The sequence below is a fragment of the Lemur catta genome, chromosome 18 (genome assembly GCF_020740605.2).
Source record: "Lemur catta isolate mLemCat1 chromosome 18, mLemCat1.pri, whole genome shotgun sequence".
In the NCBI taxonomy this organism is placed as follows: domain Eukaryota; kingdom Metazoa; phylum Chordata; class Mammalia; order Primates; family Lemuridae; genus Lemur; species Lemur catta.
The window spans coordinates 43,655,090-43,676,412 of NC_059145.1; the positions used below are offsets into that span (position 1 = coordinate 43,655,090).

General features: G+C 46.7%; 2 protein-coding genes across 2 annotated transcripts in view; one reads left to right on the forward strand and one right to left on the reverse strand.

Annotated features, from left to right (window-relative positions):
* The first annotated feature begins 267 nt into the window (after positions 1 to 267).
* Positions 268 to 2,204, forward strand: CCRL2 (C-C motif chemokine receptor like 2). The gene is made up of 2 exons (XM_045529834.1): positions 268 to 527; positions 1,084 to 2,204. Exon 2 carries the CDS (start codon positions 1,096 to 1,098, stop codon positions 2,149 to 2,151), a length of 1,056 nt encoding a protein of 351 aa, XP_045385790.1. The 5' UTR covers positions 268 to 527; positions 1,084 to 1,095; the 3' UTR covers positions 2,152 to 2,204.
* A 12,461-nt stretch (positions 2,205 to 14,665) lies between these two features.
* The window catches only part of LTF (lactotransferrin), a 30,104-nt gene continuing 23,446 nt past the window's right edge, over positions 14,666 to 21,323 (reverse strand). Inside the window, exons 14-17 of the mRNA XM_045529835.1 lie at positions 20,829 to 20,896; positions 17,609 to 17,793; positions 16,260 to 16,449; positions 14,666 to 14,882 (exon numbers count right to left, since the gene is read on the reverse strand). Coding sequence (XP_045385791.1) covers positions 14,848 to 14,882; positions 16,260 to 16,449; positions 17,609 to 17,793; positions 20,829 to 20,896 — 478 coding nt within the window. The 3' untranslated portion in view covers positions 14,666 to 14,847. The remainder of the gene's footprint in view (positions 14,883 to 16,259; positions 16,450 to 17,608; positions 17,794 to 20,828; positions 20,897 to 21,323) is intronic.

Genomic DNA, 21,323 nt, shown 5'->3' on the forward strand with positions numbered 1-21,323 from the left:
GGGTCACGACCCTGAGGTCTGGGCTCAGGGTTGCAATGAACATTCCTCTCCTCGGGTGGTAGCTGGTAGCTGTCACCTACTCAGAAAGTCACATGTCAGCAGCCGGAGGGGTCTCCGTTTGTCTCAGCCCTTGACATCACTCCCTCCGTATCACTCGGAGCAGCATAATTGGTTTCCTTATCTGGGCAGCCAGGCCACGGCTGTCTGCAGGCCACAGAGAAATCAAAGGCGGGGTGCAGGCACCGGGGGTGGGGGAGGAGAGAGCAACTTCCCGGTTTCTGGCAGGCACTCGAGAGAACCTCCGGAGGTCCGAGGGAGCTTTAGAGTTGCTTTATTTCCGTTGGTCCCTGAGAGCTGAGACTGGTGGGGTAGAGCCACCAGAGGAATAAACAGCGGTTTCTTGTGCCCCTCGGGGTCAGGAACGGTCTGCTCAAAAGGAAGCCATCCACCGCCCGGGGCCATTCCCACGGCTCTACGGATGCCAGGTCGGCAGGCTGTGTCCTCGCCCCCAGGAACCCGCTCCGGTGGTAAGTCATCTATGTATTTAGCCAGTTATGGCCATGTTGGTGCTTAGTGTGGTTTCACTTTTGCAAACATTTGTCTATGTCCTTCGAGAGAAAGACATTTCAGCCTGTCACAGGCAGCTGCTTCGGGGGGGTGAGTAGACTTTTGAAACACATAAAAATTAGTTTCTACACCAATTTCTTGAAATTAAGCCGCAATACTTGGTTCTCTTTCATTGTGTATTTTCTTACATGTTGTTTTCAAGTCGACAAGTCTTGTTTCTCCCAAAAGAATATTATACGTTCTGTGAAGATAGTGTCATGCCTGCTTTATTCCCGTGGCGGCTGGAACCCCGCAGGGCACCTGTGTGCTCTGACAACTGATCCGGGGTAGCAGCTGCTCCGGGGAAGTGGGCACATGCCGAAGAAATGTTTATCTTCTGAGATGGAGACCCGTTGTGGCTAAAATTAAGTGCCAGAAAAGAGAACGTGGGGCTGTATGGGCACTAGTCCTGTTTGCTGTTTCCTCCAGGACAACATAGCTGTAGGAAGGGAAAGATAATCTCCCATTTCTCCACAGGGCAGCCTGAGGATGGCTAATTACACGTCAGCACCAGAGGATGAGTATGATGTCCTCATAGAGGGTGATCTAAAGGACAACGAGGCAGAACAATGTGACAAGTACGACGCCCAGGTCCTCTCAGCCCAGCTGGCGCCGCTGCTCTTCTCCCTGGTGTTCCTGGCCGGGCTCCTGGGCAATATCGTGGTTGTGCTTATCCTGGTAAAATATAAAGGACTCAAACACGTGGAAAATATCTATTTTTTAAACTTGGCAGTTTCAAACTTGTGTTTCTCGCTTACCCTGCCATTCTGGGCTTACACTGCTTCCCACGGGGGCGGTCTCAGTGATCCCATGTGTAAAATTCTCGTTGGACTCTGCTCCGTAGGCCCATATGCTGGGGCACTGTTCAATGTCCTCCTGACTGTGCAAAGATACCTGGTGTTTTCCCACACGCGATGCTTTTCCCGGGCCACCAGGAAGGTGCCCTGCCGCATCATTACAAGTGTCCTGGCGTGGGTAACAGTCATCATTCTGGTCATTTTGCCTGAATGCATGTTTTATAAACCTCAGATGGAAGCCCCAGTCTACAAGTGCACCTTTAGCAGACCTCCCTTCCTGCCAATGGAAGAGACATTCCGGAAGAATTTTCTGACTTTAATGATGAACATTTCAGTTATTGTCTTCCCGTTGTTCGTTTTGATATTTTTCTATGTGCCAATGAGAAAAACACTAAGGTTCAGGGAGAGGAGGTTTGACCTTTTCAAGCTTGTGTTTGCCACAGTGGTTGTCTTCCTTCTGATTTGGGCACCCTACAATGTAGCACTTTTCCTGTCTGCTTTCAAAGAATACTTTTCCCTGGATGACTGCGAGAGCAACTACAATCTGGACAGAAGTGTTCAGATAACAAAAATCATCACCACCACTCACTGCTGTGTCAACCCTCTCCTCTACGTGTTTCTCGAAGAGGCATTTAGAAAATACCTCCGGCACCTTCTCCACCTGCGTAATAGCACCCCACTTCAATCCAGTGAGGAATCTGTACAAGGCACATCAAGGGACAAACATAGCCATTCCACCCAACTGTGAACTAGTATCCATCAATGGCAAGACAAATAAACATGGGTTTTTGTGTCTTTGAATTGTTTTGTGTTTTTTACACATTTGTATATCAAATAGAACGGAGGAAGACAAAGGGGGTAAACATTTACTGAGCACTGAATTTGTCTCAGGCACTGTGCTAGGCTCTTTACAAATGTGAGCACCTTCACCTCTCCTTACATGTCCATGGTGTGGATGGGACTGGTCTCATTTCTCTGAGAAGGACACCATGGCTCAGAAATTTGGCCAAGCTCATACAACTAGAAAATGACAGGACTGAGACACAAATCCAGGTACCACTTGCTCCAGCATGCCAAAATTCCAACATTGGGCAACAAGATACATGAAATCAATATATTTTAAAACATTTATTAAATGTATCTTAAAACAATTAAGAAATTGCTTTTAAAATCAATTTGACCACATTCCAAATTGGAAGCAACCTGTTTATATGGAAGTAGCTTTTCAGACACATTTTCTTGCATGTAATTAAAAAAAACTGTCTAGTTAGAGGCTATGGGGAAAAGATGTATGTTCTATGGAAGTTCTCTTGGCTACCTGCCACACCCCAAGTCCCTGGACCCCACACCGGCACCCCAACCTGTGAGCTTCCCAAGGTTTCTAGATTTTCTCCTATTTTATCTTCAAGGCTATGGAATCTTAGGACATTTAACACAGTAAGTGCACAAAATTATGTTTAGAAATGTGTAATAAAATGGATGCTATGCCCTTTTAAATATAACACATACCTCAGGCCTCACCAACCTGTTGTTATAAAATGATGTCTCACTTCCTTCCTATGGCTGAGTTAGTAGAGCATAGGCTCTCCCCAGCCACATCAATGGAAAGCCAACTTGTCATGTAGAGTTATGTCCCCTGGGATCCCCCAGATCTGTAAGGGTGGCTCATCCTTGATTCTAAAACCATCCTCCTGTCTCTGGCGTTCAGAGCCGGACTCCACACTTACTGATCTCTTGATAATCTTGCCCCTGGTTCTTGAGGCCTCAAAGCCACCACTGCCTTGCTGATATGGAACAGCCATTGCTCGTGACTGAGTCCTGCAGACACAGGTCCTCAGCTGGCTGCCTCCTTCTGCTGGTCCAGCTTCGCGCTTGCCCTGGACAGAACTCGAGGCTCAGCAGTGATCCTTGCTGAAGGCCTAACCAGGTTGCCCTCTCCTGCTGCACTCCAGAGCACAGCACACTCTGCTCCCCTCCCGGATCAGGCATCCGCTCCTGCCATCGAGCCTTCGAGGAAAATGGTGGGTCCCTGTCCCTCCTTCACAGGAGGCTCCTTTCTCCCCAGCTGAAATCGATGGTGCAGACTGGGACACATGGAGACCTCTGGCCCGCCGAAACCACACTGGCCAACGAAAAAGTGTCCTTAATTTCTTCCTCAAGAATAATGGATAGAAATTTGCTGTATATTGATGAAATGAGGTGGAAAAAATCTTGTTTTCCAAACATAGGAATTCGCCATGTACTACCTCATAACCCAAAGACCTCGTTTGTGTTAGAGGAAATATCTGAAAAGCTTATTAGAATGGTGGAAGAGCACCTCAAGTGACATGCTTGGATAACAACAAATGGCTCCCAGCTAGATTCCATGGCCGTGGGTCTCAAGCATTAGCACACATCACAACTACCATGTTGAAACACAGATTGCTGAGCCCACCCCAGAGGTTCCGACTCAGTATGTCTGGGGTGGGTGCCCAGAATGTGCATTGCTGACACGTTCCCAGAGGATGCTGATGCTGCTGGCCTGGGGACGTCACTCTGAGAACCACGGTGCTAGGGAGAAGGAACTCAGCTGACTAATGACTTTGGTCTTGTGCTGAAGACTCTGTGGAATTTATAGCCAGCAGTGAATTGTTCAGGAAAGTAAAGGGGTTTGTGACATGGGGTGGGGAGTGTGATAGAAGGGGGCAGAGAGGATAAATGAAGCAGCTGTTGGTTGGAGAGGAATTAGGAAGAGGAACAAAATGACTTACGCCAGTGATTTCAATTTTGCTGAACCCATGATGAAAACCTCTTCTCTGGCACCTTGCACCACTCACTGAGGCCTTGCGGCTGGGTTTACTCTTTGTAGATAGGGCTATGGGTCTGGCCCCAAGCTGGGCTGGAGTGAGCCCAAGTAACAGGTATAACTAAAAGAAGTCACTCACGGTTCCTTCCCAGAACAAAGGATCCCTCTATCCCAAAGGTGAATGCTAGTCCCCACCATAAAAGAAAAGAAAGAAAGAAACTAATGGTGACATTTGAAATGGCAGTTTTTCTAACTTCAGAAAGATGTGGAACAATTGGAACTCTCATACGCTGCTGGTAGGAATGTAAAATGGTGCAACCACTTTGGAAAATGTGGCAGTGTTGTAAAAAGTTAAGCCTATACCTACCAGACATTCTGCCCCTGAGTGTTTACCCAAGAGAAATGAAAACGTACGCCCACACACAGGCTTGCACACAGGTGTTCAGAGCAGCTTATTTACGTAAGTAAATAAGGGACAGTTGGGAAATAACCCAACTGTCCCTCCACAGGTGAATGGATAAACAGACAGTGGTACATCTGTATAATGGAATACTGCTCATCAATAAAAAGGAACAAACGACTGACATACACAGTCACATGCATGAAACCTCAAAATGCTGAGGGAAGGAAGCCAGATTTTTTTTAAAAGAATATTTATGATTCCATTTATATAAAATTCTAGAAAATGCAAATGAATCCATAGTGACAGCAAATCAGTGGTTCTGAGGATGTTGGGGGTGAGGGGGGGGAGGAGAGATTACAAAGGGGCACAAAGCAACCTGGGGGGATGGTGGATATGTTTGCTATTTTGATGGTGGCGATGGTTTCACTGGCATATACATGTGTGAAAACTTATGATATTGTATGTCTTAAATATGCCATTTATTGTATGTCAACTATACCCTGAGACAATAATTTAAAAAGCCTCTAAGATCTTCCTGTTACTCCATTATGTGAGTGCAACTTGTCTTGGCAAGGCACTGTAAACATTCACCTGAGGTGATCCAGTGCCCACGTCTCTGTCATGTCTCCAGAGCTTCCAGTAAAATACAGGACGCTCGAGGACCTCAACTTCCCACCTCCTTCACTGACCAGGGGGAGGGGGAGGGTGCTGGGGGTGACCCCACAGGGAGACCAGTCTCAACCAGAATGACGTTAAAGGGGAAAGCAAAACACCATGACAAGATAAGAGACAGACCAGGGAAGAAAGCATCCCAGTAGATTAAAAAAAAAAAAAAAAAGCTAGAAAAGCTCAAGAGGAGAAGAATAAAGAACAGAGAAATTCTCTTCATAAATTTATAGAAGTAGGTCTGGACTCTTCACCCACTTCTCCTATTATACCATAGGACAGAAATCTCAGAGCAAATGGACTATCTTCAGATATTTCCAGACACAATGATGAGCTCAAAGAAAAATCTCGTCCGAATTTTCAAAATGAAAACACGGAGTTTATAGAGAATAAAGCTCTATAAATTCTTACCGTGATTGAGAGTGTGTTGAAAATCAAAAGTTCCTGAGGGGTGATCCAGCTACGACGGCCCACTTAGGTAGCATGTTTGAGACGTTAATAGTCCAACAAGGTCTTCCTGTCACGTCAGACCAAGAAGACAGTTTCCTAAGGATGAAACAGTGTGTGCTTTTCCACTTTTGCACAAACTACTGCATTAAAGAGCTAACAAACAATGAAAAGCAAAAGAGAAGATGGATAATGTGTTTAAGAAAAACTGACAGTGATTCTGTTTTGCCTGTAAATTATTTTGTAATGAAAAAACGTTTCCTATGAGGTAAAAATAATTCTGATGAGGGCCACTTGAGAGAAAGATTGAAACACATCTCACAAACTGTCTCCTGTGCATCTCAATTCTGTGTATTTGTGGGTACAAATGGAACTAATTTAAAAATGGGAAACAAAGTTGATGTGGTGAATGGAAAAACAATACAGTTTGAAGCTGAAAAAACAATACAAGATGCCCAGTTAAATTTGAGTGTCAGTTAAGCAACAAATAATTTTTAAGTATAGGTATGTCCCATAAACCACAATTACAGTATTTGTTGATTGTCTGAAATTCAAACTCAACTGGATGTCTTATAGAGGGGGAGGATTCCTAAACCTGGCAACTTTAATTTCAACGTATTTACTCATTTTTACAAAATAGATCTTTTATGACAGCCAGGACGAGAGCAAAGATAAACGGCCCCAGGACTCCTTTTAACGGGCTGTTAAAAAGCGCTACCATGTGGTGGGTGGCAGCCCCTGACCAAGCCTTTCCTCTCCCCGTTGCCCTAAACTGACGCAGGGTGACTGCAACACTTAGGACTCCCAGAGCCTGTGTGGGCAGCCACATTGGTGTCTGGAAGGAATCAGTGCTTTAGCTTGAGGAGCTGGGAATGACTCTCCCAGTTTTCTTGTTGGTCGAGCGAAAATCAGCTCAAAGGTGGCCTACACTAAATGTACTGTAGAAGTGCCAGAACTTCCTTGGTGTAGTAGAGAAGAAAGTGTCCAAGTACTTAGGGAGATTAGCATGCTGGCAGATCTGCTGTGTCAGGTAAGACTCGCTCACCCACCCAGGAAGGGCCTGGAGGACATTCCCTTTGCCGCACTGTGAAGGATAAATGAGTTCCAACATCCTTAAGGAACTCTGTGTGGCTCTTCTGTGTAGGTCAGGAACTGTAGTGAGAGTTGCTACTGTCAAACTGGGATTCCTAAATACACTGGGGATGGTGGCACTCTAAAGATGCAGGGACCATATGGTGACACTGAATTGCCAGAGACAATGTGTGTGTGGCTACCATGATGGACAGTGGAGCCGAGGCAGTGATCAGAGCAGTCTGACCCCCAGAGATCTTTGGCATTGACTATTGATCACGGTGTCCCTACAACGGAAACCCAGGGACAGTCTACTAAACTCTTACTTGATCTGTATAAGCAGAAGAGTTTTATCTCTAGTGAACAGAAGTCTAACTTCAATCACCAAAACGAGGAGGGGACTTTTAAAATTTGTTCTTGTGGTCACCTGCTATAGACTGAATGTTTATGTCCCCTCGGCCACCTACTCTTTGGAACACAGCCTGGAGCCATTCTCTAGGTGGGACCCTTTCGGAGGGTCTGTGAGGTCAAACTATTTTCATCGTGATACTGAGAACTTATTCCTCTCTCATTACCTCATGAGTGGCATTTTCCAGAGGCTATTTGGCATTTGATATTCCAACAGATTGGAGGAAGAAGGAGATAGAGAATCCAGCTTCTTTTATTAAGTCAGACATTAAAAGGAATTTGCAAAAATGTAAAATAATGCCTCTCTTGTCGCTAAAGTTTTTTCTTCTGAAAAATACAGATATTTTTCATAATAATATTTATGTTAGTGTGTAATAGGCTTATTATTGTTTAAAAAATCAATTAATGCTATCAATATTTAAAAATTTTTGTGTTTAAATGTCTAGTGCTGTAACTAGCCCACATAAACAGAAGCTCTATGGTGTCCTCAAGTTTTAAGCACATAAAAGGGTTCTGATATCCAAAAAGTTTAGAACCACTGCCCTGAAACTCTCTCTGGGTGCACAAGGAGATGTTTGTAAGAATGTCCAGTCAGGACATAATAAGAAACCAGAAATAGTGGAAATCTCAATGCCTATCATCAGGAGAGAAGACAGATAAATTGTGGCCTATTTCTACAGTAGGTACCATACAGGAGTCAATGGGTCAGTGCCTATCATAGATACTGCAAAATGAGCTAGTAGGAGGACTAGATTATGAGACTATATGCATAATTTTAAAAGCATAGTAAACCACACTGTGTTCTGTTTATGAGTACCTGAGCTAAAAACAAAAAAACATGACTCAGAGGGAGTGAGCAGGTGTATAAGGTGCTGGGCAGGTGCTTTCTTGCTCAAAGGACAAAATGTGCAGGCCCTCCCTGGGAGCAGCTCCTGGGCTAGGCCTTGGCTGGAGACAGTGAGGGGGCCAGTACCTGTCCTTGCCCAGGCATCTGGTGTGATGGGAGACTGGGACTTCTCTCTCCTTAGGGTATATTGCTGGCCTTGCCCGCTGCAAACAAGCGGCTTCTGATGTTCTTTACTAACAGGATTAGAGAAAAGGAAATTTGCCAGCTGCAAACCAGGTGCGAGGGGAAGTGCTGATTTGCCCCAGCAATGAAACCACACCTGACGCTGCAGCTGCAGTGGCAGCCCCCACTTGATTAAGTTTGCAGTGATCCACTTTCGTTCTCCAAGATGCCTTTGTCTCCTGCCCAGGACAAATAGGCAAGCTGAATGGGGGTGTGGTGGGAATCTTCACCCTTGGTCTTTCAAGTTCCTGCTGCAGTTCCTCCAGACATGCGGTATTGCCTTCGGTATTTGGCTGGTAGAGGCGGTTCCAAAGGCTTCCACTTGGCCCTCACTCTGTGGGTCAGAGAACCAGTGTGGGGACTCTGCCAGTTGCTGAGCATCTCTATTCCAATTACGCATCCTGAAACTGGGGACATAACTATAGGATGGACACAGGGACCCTCCGGGCCCGTTGTGAGACAGACCTGAGCTAAAACTCCGGGATCAATGACATCCAGAAACTCCTGCTTTGCCTGGTAGACCACGGAGATGTTTTAGGTCCCTTGGAATTAGTGTCAGTGCAGAGCCGTGTCCAGGAATCTCCAAAAAGCCTAATTTATTCATATTTCCTTTTCCCCAGTGCCCAGTCACCCTGGTAAATGGCCCTGGGTTCCTTTAGGGAAGGCTGGGAGAAAGATGCTGGGAATAAATTGCTTACAATGTCACAGGATCTTTCGTCAAGAAGATCCAGCCTCCCTTTCATTCAAGGGGTCTGGGGCTGCAAACTGCCTCCAACCTGGGAATTGATGGAAGGGCCATGACTCAGTTTTGGTGATTAAAGTTAGACTTCAATCTGTTGCAGTCAGACTCTGTAGGAGCACTGTGGAGAGAACAAGCCCATGCTTCTGATTTTACCCACAAAGGAAGCTGAGCCCAGAGAAGTTAAGGGACTGACCCAAGGTCACACAGCCACGACCCAGCAGCAAAGCTGGGACTGGGCTAGATGTCCTGCTGCACAGGCCACTTCTTTCTCCCACTCAGGCCTGGGCTGTGATTATTTCTGAACACAATGATCTGCCAAACGAGTCTGATGCCCTTTACGGGTAAAAGCCAATTCCGTGAGAAAGAAGTATGCACCACCTCAGGCCCTCAGTCGGCTTTCCCAAGACCTAGGAGCACATGGCATTCCTCCTGGTGTGACGTGGTGGGAGGTTCACAGCCCCACAGAGTACATGACTTGTCCAAAGCAAACCCACACTACCAGTGAAGAGGCCTGCATCAGAGCACACCACGGGGGCCCTGCGGCGGGCACGGGGACCAGCTTGAAGCCCACTGCCTCTCAGATCTCACCAGCACCCCTGGGCATCAGTGCTGAGGCACCGGCAGCAGAGAATGTTCTCAGGCAAAATGTCGACAGATGCTGCTAAAACGTCCCCGTAAATCTCTGTGTGAATGTACAGTCCTGCCAACACTACCTAAGATCACCTGCTTCATCACATCCTCATCGTTAATAACTTCAATTGTAAATCATGGTAATCTAACCAAAGAAAAGTGATTACCTTATTACTAGTGAGTTGGGTATCTTTTTAAAAGGTTATGTAACATCAATATTCCTTCTTCTGCTGTAGTATTTTCACTTATCATATTTTACATACATTCTATATGTATATAAATATCAGTAGAACATCTGGCCCAGTTTTCATTGTTCTTCACATGTTTAGAAACACACTAAGCACAAGGCAGGGAACCGATGGGGACTGACCCAGGGCTGCTTGGCGCTTGTCTGCAGCCGCTCTGAGGCCCTCAGCGACCCCCACCACACGCTCCTCAGCTTCCCCTGGTTTGTGCATTAGGTAAGTCCAACAATTTGCATGGGTATACGTAACAAAGACTCAGCTCCAATGGAAAATGGTGAGCTGGATTTTATGACTGGAAAAAGAAGGTAAAAAGAAATATGGGATTTGATTACATGGGGCAGGGGTGAAGGAGTTCAAACCCCGGTGGAAAAAAACATTCATTGGAATTGTTTGAAAATTCAAGGATTAAATAAAATTCTTTTTCCATTCAATAGGAATTAGATTACTCTAAATCCACAGACTATTTTGTAGAATGCACAGAAACATGGGAACAAGAAAAGCAAAGAAAGGAAGGCATGGCAAATAAGCTGGAAGAGGGAACAACTTCTTTTGAGAAAGCTCTGGGCCTGAGAGGCCCCAGGAGACAGATATAAAAATGATAAGAGGGTGTGCCCAAACCAGTCTTAGAGTTGTGGCCCGGAGTGGGGGGAGATGAAGCCATTACTGGGTGGCTGAGTGTGTCTGGTGTTACAGCTGGGTTTGGCGGTGGGCTAACATTGCTAGGTTTGGCAATGGAGGAGGGGTTTCTGAAATCAAACGTGAATGATTCCCCTGCAGGGAGCCCCATCTTGGAAGCCACCACAGCGCTCTGTGGGGAAGTGTCACCAGTGCAGGGTAAATTGTGAAATGTCACAGGAAGTGCTGAGGAAGGGGCTCGGGCATCCTGTACCTGGTCAGTGTTCTGTTTCGGGGTGGCCTGCGCAGCAGGCAGGCAGAGCCCTGACAGCGGCCTCCTGACCAGGGGCACATGGGACTGAGATCCAGCCACCGTGCTCATCAGGCTGTGCTCCCTGCAAGGGACAGTAGGTACCCGGGCAGAGGGCACCTCCCGAGGACCGCACAGAGCCCTGGGTGGCAGGCAGGGCATCCTGTGCCTCCTGGGCATATTCCCCGGTGCTAGCACACTGCACCCCGTGCCACGTGTGTGCACATGTGTGCCCGGGGCTTTTCCTGTAACACTGGCCCTGCCAGTGATTCCGTTTGCTCGGAAACGTCACACGTGTAGCAGGTTAATTCCACTTAGGGGAGATGAGAAGTCGTGACTTCCTCTTGAAAGGTCAGGCTCAAAAAAGAGCCTGATGTACCATTTTTGGCTTTCCTCTCACAGTTCTGAGAAGTGGAGTTAGACCACCCAGCCCAAGCCCGGAAGGCGGTAGGGGACGGGCAGGGGAGGGCTGAGAAAGGCTCGCCTGGCCACAGGGGCTCAGGTCTGTGGGGGACGTGCCTGTCCCGGGAGGAGAGCCTGGAACAACAGCGTCCTCGGTGCCTCTCTCCCTTCTCCCCACGTCCCTGGGGGGTAGAGAGTGCAGGAGCACACGCACCCCAACAGTTTAATAACTGGAAATAGGGCATTAGAGGGTGACCAGGAAATGACACGTTCGGGCTTTCTCTCAGCTCAACAGGGGGGAACAGAAAATCTCTCTGCTTACCTCAAAGTTCACACGCTGGTTCCTCCCAGTGACTAGAAAGCTCGGACTGTCGCCCTGGCAAAGCCGAGGCTGAGGAAACGTGCTTTCTCTTCCTTTTCTCCGTCTGTCCCTGCCTTCCCCAAGAGTCTCCCCATCCTCTAACATTTGGGGGTGAAATTCTCCCTTAAAATCCACATACTGTATCCCGGGCCCACCTCCTGTCCTGCAGACAGCCCAGGGCCCTCCTCAGAACCCCCTCACCTTCCCTGCCGCCTCTCACCTCCGCGTCCCCGCTGCCCCTCAGCTGTCGTCCTCCCACCCTCTCCTCTCGGGCCGCTGTCATCTGTCCACATGCTTGCCCCACAGGCAGACACTGGCTGGGTGGCCTGGGTGCTCCCCAAAGGGACACCACAGCTGACAAAGGCCAGTCGTGGATCTGTTCTAGGTGTCCACGACGAAGCTCCCTGGCAGTTTTCTAGTTGCTGTGTCTCTGGGGCCCACTGGTCCTCTCCAAGCAGGCTTTTCTGCCGCCTCCTTGCCTCTCCCACCTGTGGTCAGCAGAGAGTTCCCTGTTCATTTAGTAGAGCAGGTCGGCTCTCCTAGGCTGGAACCTGTCACCGCGGGGGTAGAGGGCTCACCTTGCCCCACTGACATGGCCTCACACACGCTTTCCTATCAGACTTCTCCTTTAAGATGGACTCTCTGGTTCTACCCTAAAATTCAGATGCAGCTTCTGGTGTTATTTTCATTTCTGCTCAAATAGTAGTAACAACCGGCCTCGGGACGGGGAGCTCATAGCCCAGTAGGACTGTCACTTTCAAGGGAAGGGGCAGGAGGTGCTCGGGCCACGGCTGCCACAGTGCCTGCTGAGCGCCTACGCTCCCTGCGTTCATGGACGTGGCGGGCCTGCGGTGCGGACGTTCCCCTGAATTCTGTTAACCCCAATGAATGTTAGAAAGAGGGACATACAGGGCTGTGGGGTTGAGATCACTGAAAGAACTGCCCCGGCTTTAGAGGTGAAAGGAAAGTAGAGTGTCCTATTTCCAAAATATTCACTGCCCCTTCCTACTGGGCCTTCAACCTCATTGAAGTTGCAGCCACATGGATGGCTTTGGCCAAGGAAATAATGGAGATGATAAGGCCTCTCCCAAGCAGAAATTTTAAGAGTCATGTCCCCCAACTTCACGTGAGCAGACAGATATGGTGACGGTAGATTTCATTTCAACCACGAAAAGGGGACTTCACTGGTAGGCCTTTAATTTTATTTCAGTATCTTATTTACAGAAGAAGTTTCATCCTATTCTAATATTCTGTTCTGGCATCATACCTGCTATGCTGCTCACTGAATAGTCTCAGACCAGTGACGATGGACAATATATCTGGCCATAATTCAAAGCAGCAAATAGAAAAGAAAGTGAATTTTCATCCTAGGATTATGGGCTCTTACCTACTGTCCTTTCCTGATAGGTTTCAGACCTACCTATGTCACTGACGGTGGGAAACGGTGGCCGGGTGCTCACCCCTTGCTGGAGGATTTCAGGACCCTCGTCTGACCTCTGCCTGCGAAGGGACAGTCTCACCCCGGTTGATGGATTTTGACTGTCGGCTCTGATGAGCCGATAGAAAAGCTAAAAGCAGGAAAATGATCCTTTCCCAGGGGAAGGTTGTGAATCTGAGAGAGCAGATGCCTGGACACCACCGGGCCCCTTCTACTGGTGAAGGGACTCTGCACAGTAGTAGCTAAAACGGGCCATGTGGTTCTGTCTTAACTCCCCTCCCTGTGTCGAGACAGTGGGTCAGAAACATGACTCTGGAGGAGAAAACTGTGGGGGGACGTGTTTAAAGGACAAAGCATGAACTGTCAAAAAGGCAGAGGTGGAATTCTATTAAGCCATAAGAAGAATGAAATCCTGTCATTTGCAGCAACATGGATGGAGCTGGAGGCCGTTATGCTAAGTGAAATCAGCCAAGCACAAAGAGACAAATGTCATGTTTTCCCTCATATGTGGGAGTTAAATCAGTGGATCTCAGGGAGGGAAAGGGTAGCGTGACAGATACTGGAGGCTGGGAAGGGTGAGGGGGTGAAGAGAGTTGTTGGTTAATGGGAACAAACATACAGTTAGAGAGGAGGAGTGAGTTCTAGTGTTTGATAGCACAGTAGGGTGACTACAGTTGACAACAATAGAGTGCATATTCCCAAATAGTTAGAAGAGAGGATTTGAAATGTTCTCAACACAAATAATGGTAAATGTTCGAGGTGGTGGATATCCTAAACAACCTGATTTGATCGTTACACATTCTATGCACGTATCAAAATATCACATGTACCCCACAAATATGCACAATTATGATGATGTAGCAAGTAAAATTTTTTTAAAGGCAGGGGAAGGAAGGCCAGAAAGGGGGAAGGGTACCACGGAAGGCAAGAGAACAGGTTTCAAGGAAAGCATGGTCAGCGGGACAGAGGGTGCCAAGGGGTCCCTTGCGGAGACAGCCGAAAAGCCCTGTGAGCTTGGTGACCAGGAGGGTGGGGTGTCCTTTTCCAGAACCTTTCAGGAGAGTGAATAGGTTAGATAGAGTCAAACTGCAGCGGGGGGAAGAGAGAACAAAAAGGGAGAAAGCGTCGTCAGCTTAGACTATGCTTCAAAGAGTGTGGTGGAGAAAAGTAGGTAAAAAACCAGCGACTAGAGGTTAACAGAAGTTGAGGACCACTCAGGCTGAGGGACAGAAGTATTTCACACATTATCCTAGTTTGTCCAAATCTGTACATTTACTATACCGGATGATATTTATTTAAAATGCCAAGTAATCGTATATCTTCCTGATATTCAGTTTCCTTCATTAACCCTTTGATTCCTAGGCTATCTATTTCTGCCCTGCCCTGGAAACACACACACACACACACACACACACACACACGCACGCACGCACTCCCAGGCATACTCATGCACACACGCTGAGACAACTATGTCAATAACCAGCCAGATCCCCTTGGGGAGAACAGTTGCTCGGGCCAGCCTGGCCTTAGGTTCCAGACCACTGGGCAGGAGAGAGGAGGAGCTGGGCCCGGAACACTTGGGAGGAAAGGTCCAACTGCACTCGGGCTTGTTCAGACACGGGATTTCAATATAAAATTCTAGAAAAGATGAAGGACACTTTATAAGGAGAGAAAGTCAACAATTTTTCTAATTTTATTTCTTGCGGAGATGAAAGCAGGGAATTGTGAAAACAGATGGCTTGGCAAACGCTGCCCTCACCGGGGAGGGCGAGGCCCAGCGCGGGACAAGGCTGAGCGCACAGTGGCTGCAGGCTCCCTGGGGAGGCTGTCCTCTCCTCCTTCTTCTTGGGTTTTACTTCTTGAGGAAAGCGCAGGCTTCCAGGAGTGCTGTGGGACACAACAGAGCAGGAGACTCAGAAACTGATTTCTTTACTTTAAATCAACAAATCAATTTGTAAAATCAATAAATCAAGGAGGATACCGAGGCAGTTTTCTCTGCCACACTCATGTTTTCCCCACTCGCCTACTCCTATTATTGCAGCCTCGGTGTCCAGGGGAGCACAGCCGGCCCTCGCCAGCCAGGGTCTTCACTGCTCTGGTCGGAGGGACACAGCCACCCCACCCCACTTGTCTCTAGCTGAATCAAGGTCACACTCAAGTTCATAAGACATTGGTAGTCCTCTAACTTCTTCTGGAATGTGAACAATTAAGGATGTCATCTTCATGCAAATCTGTCTGCAGTAGTGTTCATCTACTCATTCACTCATTCATTCACAAATACTGGCCGAGCACCTGCTCTGTGTCAGTCACTGTGCTAAGTGCTGGGGACACAGCTGGACAGACAGGTCCTGCCCTCGAGAGGTATGCAGTCTGTGCCGTCCTGAGCTGGCTGCTCACAAGAACGGTCCTGTAGCCGTATTTCTCAAAGTGGGGTCCTTACCCACATCACAGTGACCTGAACCTTGGCACTATTGACATTTGGGCCCTGATGATAATTCTTTGCTGTGGGGGCCGTCCTGTGCAGCGTTCAGGGGCATCCCTGGCCTCTGTCTACTGGATATCGGCAACACCACCACCTAAGTTGTGAGAATCAAAAGTGCTTCCAGGCATTGCCAATTGTCCTCTCGGGGGCAAAATTGGCCCTAGCTGAGAGTCACTGATGAAGAGATTCCTGGCCCTATCCCCACCCCTGGACCAACAGCACCCCAATGCCCCGGGCTCTCTGGCTGAGGGATCAGGAGTGTGAATCTGAATGATCACTGTGCACAGGGGAGTTGGTGCACACTGAATCTCAGAATTGTCACCGGGAGCCTTACAACAAACACTCTGTGATACTTAAAGGATTAAATTATTATCAGGATATTTTCCTGGTTAAGATATTTTTTCCTACATTTTAATTTTTGAGAATTCATATTCTCCATGATTGCTATCTATGGTAACTGTCTAGAAACCAGTTTTTGTCATTTCTCAATGCACATGTATGTAGATACATTTCATTTTACTGAATAAAATGGATTATCAGTTTCCAAAAACTTCATGACAATCATTATCAGCATTATAAAAATTTAGCATATTGTATACTGCTTTATTTTGTTCTCTAATTCTTTCACCCTGTCAATGAGATTATAATTTCCTGAAGTATAGAGATATTATATTGCCTTAACATTTTTAAAGCCATCTTCACTCCCAGAATGCTGTTTGACCCTCAAGACTTGACCTTCCTGCCTGGTGGTTTCTCAGGGATGCTAGCTGGGGTCTACTTACCAGAGGGTGAACATCGTCTCAGCTTAGCAGTGGCTGTGACATATTGTGGTCCCAGATATTTTTCATATGTTGTTTTGCCTTGGAGCTTGGCCAGACACTCAGTGTTGTCATTAAACAGAAGGTTTTTGGTTTCAGACTGGAATAAGCAAAATTCGCCCGGGCAGCCAGATCCACCTTTTCCAAACAGAGCCTGAGTTGAAAGGACAGATGATAAGTGTGTAGCCAAGGAAACAAAGAAGGCTCATGAATTAGGAGAGGTCAAGGGTATTTCTTCCATCCAGGACCAGCTCTGGGAAAACCAAGGTGGGGCAAAAGGAGCTCAGTTCTGGAGTGGTTCTGCCTCCATGGCAGACTCTTGCCCTGCCACGTTCATGGTGGCAGGCCCACCCTGGGAAGTGCCCAAGCCCCCCACCACTTCTGATTTCATCTCCTGCCATCTTTCCTTCCTTCTCAATTGGTGACCTCTTCCCATACGGCTTCTTATGGGTGACTAGGTGACAGCCAAGGATTTTTGAGATCTGCTCCCAAAAGCTGATTGCCTAGAACATTCTAAGATGCAGCTCTCCCAGAAAGGCAGACTTCATAGGAAAACCCAGTTTTTGCCACTAACCAGGCAGGTCCCTCTGCCTCCCTCAGCCACGGTTCCTCCTCCATGCCCAGAGCTCCCACCTGGGGAGCTGAGACAGCCAAACGCCCCAGTGACGGTAGAGCCCCTCCACACCAGTGAGTGTGCGCAGTAAGGACTCCATAAAGGCAGTTATTGAGGCCATGATTATCCCAAGGCCATTGCCTTTAACAGCACACTTAGAGACACGATGTTGTAATATAAAATAGAAGTTCTAATAGAGAATCCCAGATCTTAAGGAAATTTTAGGATTTCCTTCAAATCACATTCACATAGCTCTAAATCTACAGAGCAGGTTGCTCTGGGTCTGTGGTTTCAGAGGCCTTGCCCAGGACATTGCTCTGTCAGCCCAGGGGCGGGGAAACACCACCAGAGTAAACCACTCCTGCCCAGGCCTGCAGGAGGGAGGCTCATTTGCCTGAAGAACAACAGGAGGGAGCACGACAGTGACAGTCTCTGAGCCAGGCAGCGAGTGCACAAGCCCAGGGGCACAGAGACTCAGGGCAGAAACTGAATCCCAGAAAGCCCAGAGTCAAAGCCTCTGTGGTTTTTGTTGAGACTCTTGGCAGCCCCACGGCATGGAGCAAACACTGTCACCACCGGCTCCAAGCAGAGGGACTAGAAAGAAAGGCCTGAGTGTGCTGGTTCACCTAGCTCTGTGATCTCCCCACCTAACAGGAGTCCACACAGTTAAGAAAGAGCTGGAGGCCCTGAAGGTCCACACCTGCTGTTGGAACAACACTTCTTGAAGGCGTTCCACCTTATCTTTCCGAGATACCACAGCATGATTTGGGGCTACGGCCAGGTGGCAGCTCTGAGCTTCAGTCACAGGCTTCCGGGTGCCATCGAGGCAGAGCAGTTCAAAGTCCTCCAATTTCAAATCCTTAGCCCATGCTTCAGTATTCTTTCCTGGGGAGACAGAAAAGGCAGCATCGGCCTCGATGCCCTGCTGAGCCAAATAGCCCTTTCTGGGTGGGTGTGGCCATCCCACCAGCCTCTCAGATGCACACGCCGGGGTGGTGGTGATGTGGTGGAGAGAAGGAAGCTTTGTCTGCACAAGCTACACGAACTTCACATATATAAACATTAGTGCTAATAACCAGAATCTACGAAGAACTCAAGCGAATCAGCAAGAAAAAAAAACAAACAACCCCATTAGAAAGTAGGCAAAAGACACGAACAGAAGCTTTTCAAAAGATGATAGACAAATAGCCAATAAACATGAAAAAATGCAAAATCAAAGCTAATGAAAAATCACATTCACATAGCCCTAAATCTATGGAGCAAGTTGTTCTGGGTTTGTGGTTTCAGAAGCCTCACCTAGAACATTGCTCAGTCAGCCCAGGTCTGGGAAATACCACCAGAGTAAACCTCCCTTGCCCAGGCCTGCAGGGGGGAGGCTCAGTCTCCTCCCTCATTTGCCTGAAGAACAACAGGAGAGAGCAGGACAGTAACAGCTGTAATGTCAGCTATCATCAGGGAAATGCAAGTTAATGCCACTAATGTCAGTAATGTCTCTAATCATCAAGGAAATGCAAATCAAAATCACAGTGAGATATCACCTTACCCTGTTAGAATGGCTTTTGTTAAAATGTCCAAAAACAATAGATGCTGGCATGGATGCAGAGAGAAAGGAACACTTATACACTGTTGGTGGGACTGCAAATTAGTACAACCTCTATGGAAAACAGTACAGAGATTCCCCAAAGAACTAAAAGTAGACCTACCGTTCGATCCAGCAATCCCACTACTGGGTAGCCACCCAAAGGAAAAGAAGTCACTTTATCAAAAAGACACCTGCACTCAAATGTTTACTGCAGCACAATTCACAGTTGCAAAGATGTGGAATCAATCCAAGTGCCCATCAATTCAGAAGTGGATTAACAAAATGTGGTGTATATATATATATATATATATACACATATATGTCACAGACTACTCCGTAGCCATAAAAAAGAATGAATTAATGTCTTTTACAACAATTTGGATGGAACTATAGACCATTATCCTAAGTACCTAAAGAATGGAAAAACAAATACCACATGTACTCACTATTAAATTGGAACTAACTGATGAGCACACATGAGCACAGAGGGAAGTAAAATTCAGTGGAAATCAAGTGGGGGGGGAGGGAGAGGAGGGGATGGGTGAAAACCTACCTGACGGGTATGATGAACACTATTTAGGTGATAGACACACTTATAGCTGTGACTCAAGCATTACTAAAGCGATCCCATTACCAAAAACATTTGTATCCCTTAATATTTTGAAATTAAAAAAAAATTAGTGCTATGTCCATACAGTGGAATATTATTTGGCAATATAAGGGGGCAAAGTGCTGATACATGCTGCAATATAGGTGAGCCCTGAAAACATGATGCTAAGTGAAAGAAGCAGCCAGTCACAAAAGACCACATATTGTATGAGTCCATTTATGTAAAATGTCCAGAACAGGCAAACCTACAGAGACAGAAAGTGAAGTGATGGCTGCCAGCACTTAAGGGAGCAGCAGGGCAGGGGAGAGTGACTGCCTATAGGTGAGGGGGTTTCTTTATGGGGGGACATGAGCATTCCAGAGTTGGACTGTGATTGCACAATCTGTGAATGTGCTCAGACCATTGAGTTGTATACTTTGAATGGAGGATTTTATAGTAAGTGAATTCTATTCCAATAAAGCTGTTAAAAGTTCTCTTTTAACGTTTTAAAAAAGAAAACCCTCTACCTATGCTATATTTCCCAGTGAGTTCCGGAAAAAGAATAGCTGGCTTATATTCAGGGAGAAATTGTTTTCTCTTTTCTTTCATATTCAAATGCTCTTAGAGCAACCAGAGAAAGGACAAGAACCTCCATGGGTTTAGCAAATACGTTTCACTGATTCCAATAAAATACAGTCGTAAAGTATCAGAGAACCTTAAAGTTAAATTTCACATCAGTCAGATCCCTGGAGATGGCTTGGATGGAAGGGTTCATAGACTGTAAATGTAACTGGGTGCGTGTCCACGTGTGTCAAATGGGCACGGTGCACGGCTCAGCCTCTGCTTGTCTCTCTGCTCTCTCCCCATGAGAAGACCTTCTCTTGGGTTCCTCTATTTGATATTGAAACAATTTCAGACGTGTATGTCTGGCTTTTATCCCTGTCCTGAGCGCCATGAGGAGGGGCAGGAGGAGAAGGGAGAAGTGGCTGTGACTGCAGACATCACTGAAGGAGAGAGGCAGAAGGTGGAGGCAGTTCTTTCAGAGGGAACAAGACAGCCAGCCATCTGCCGTGGTTGAGGGGTGAGGGTGCCGGGTGGGGCCTACAGAGAGACATTCAGCTTGGAAGGTAGCAAATGACTGAGGAGTCCTGAATTTGGTCATTATTTTTTTCATCCAGAGATCGGAAGAGAGAATGATTTTTCAAACCCTGACTGGTAGATTATCTTCTGTCATCTGCAACCACCTGTGATTTTGTCCCCACTAACTCCCAAGGAGTTTACAAACCCAGGGCTCACATGGGGCTGAAGGATGGTCTCTACTTCCTTTTTTAAAAAAGGAAACTTTATTGGCGTATGTTCGGTTTGTTAGTATCATCCACGCTGTTTCCCACAGGCATGTGCCATCTGGTGCCGGGAGATGGAGTGTTTCTGCAATTGACTAGACAAAGCCAGGGAGACATTTGCCACCGAGTATGACTAGTATCTGTGTGTGTGTTGTGTGTGTGTGTGTGTGTGTGTGTGTGTGTGTGTGTGTGTGTGTGTGTGTGTGCGTGCGCATTCTGTTTTCAAATCAATGTAATGCCTACAGATGTTACCATGTTGCCTGCTGCGGTAAAGAATTTTGGAATTCTTTTAATCAAAAGTCCAGAAAATGTTATAACAACTTCCCAACTGCAAATATGAATACTAAGATGTGTTGTGATGCCAAAGACTCTACTTTGAAGGAGAAAAGGAAACATCTCCACCTACCATCAGTGTTCTGCACGATAGTTACATCTTTCAAAAATGCAACGTCTCCAGCGTTCTCAGCCAGGCACCTAAAATGTTCCAGAAAATAAACACATCACTGGAGAAGAGAAACTATTAGGATTTTCATAAATATTTGTAATCTACATTCCAAAAAATGGAAACATGGATGTAAACACGCAAAATATAAAGACAAATATTTCCAGGAACTTATACTTTAAAATGACAGATTGAACACATATCTGGAACTTCCCTCCTTCTAAAGTGCCAATAAGATGATATTATTAAGATTTTTTAAAAGCTATAAACCCAGAAAAGAGAGTGAGAGAATAATGACAATGTTTGGAAGTTACACAGCAAATTGATAAGCAGTGATTGACCCAACAGAGCAAAGAAAGATGTAAGTTAAATTGGAAGTGAGAGATGCTCAGCAGCAAGTGGATGTGTACCACAGAATTCCAGAAAGGCTTAGCAATGAGAGGTGCTAGGCATTATTAA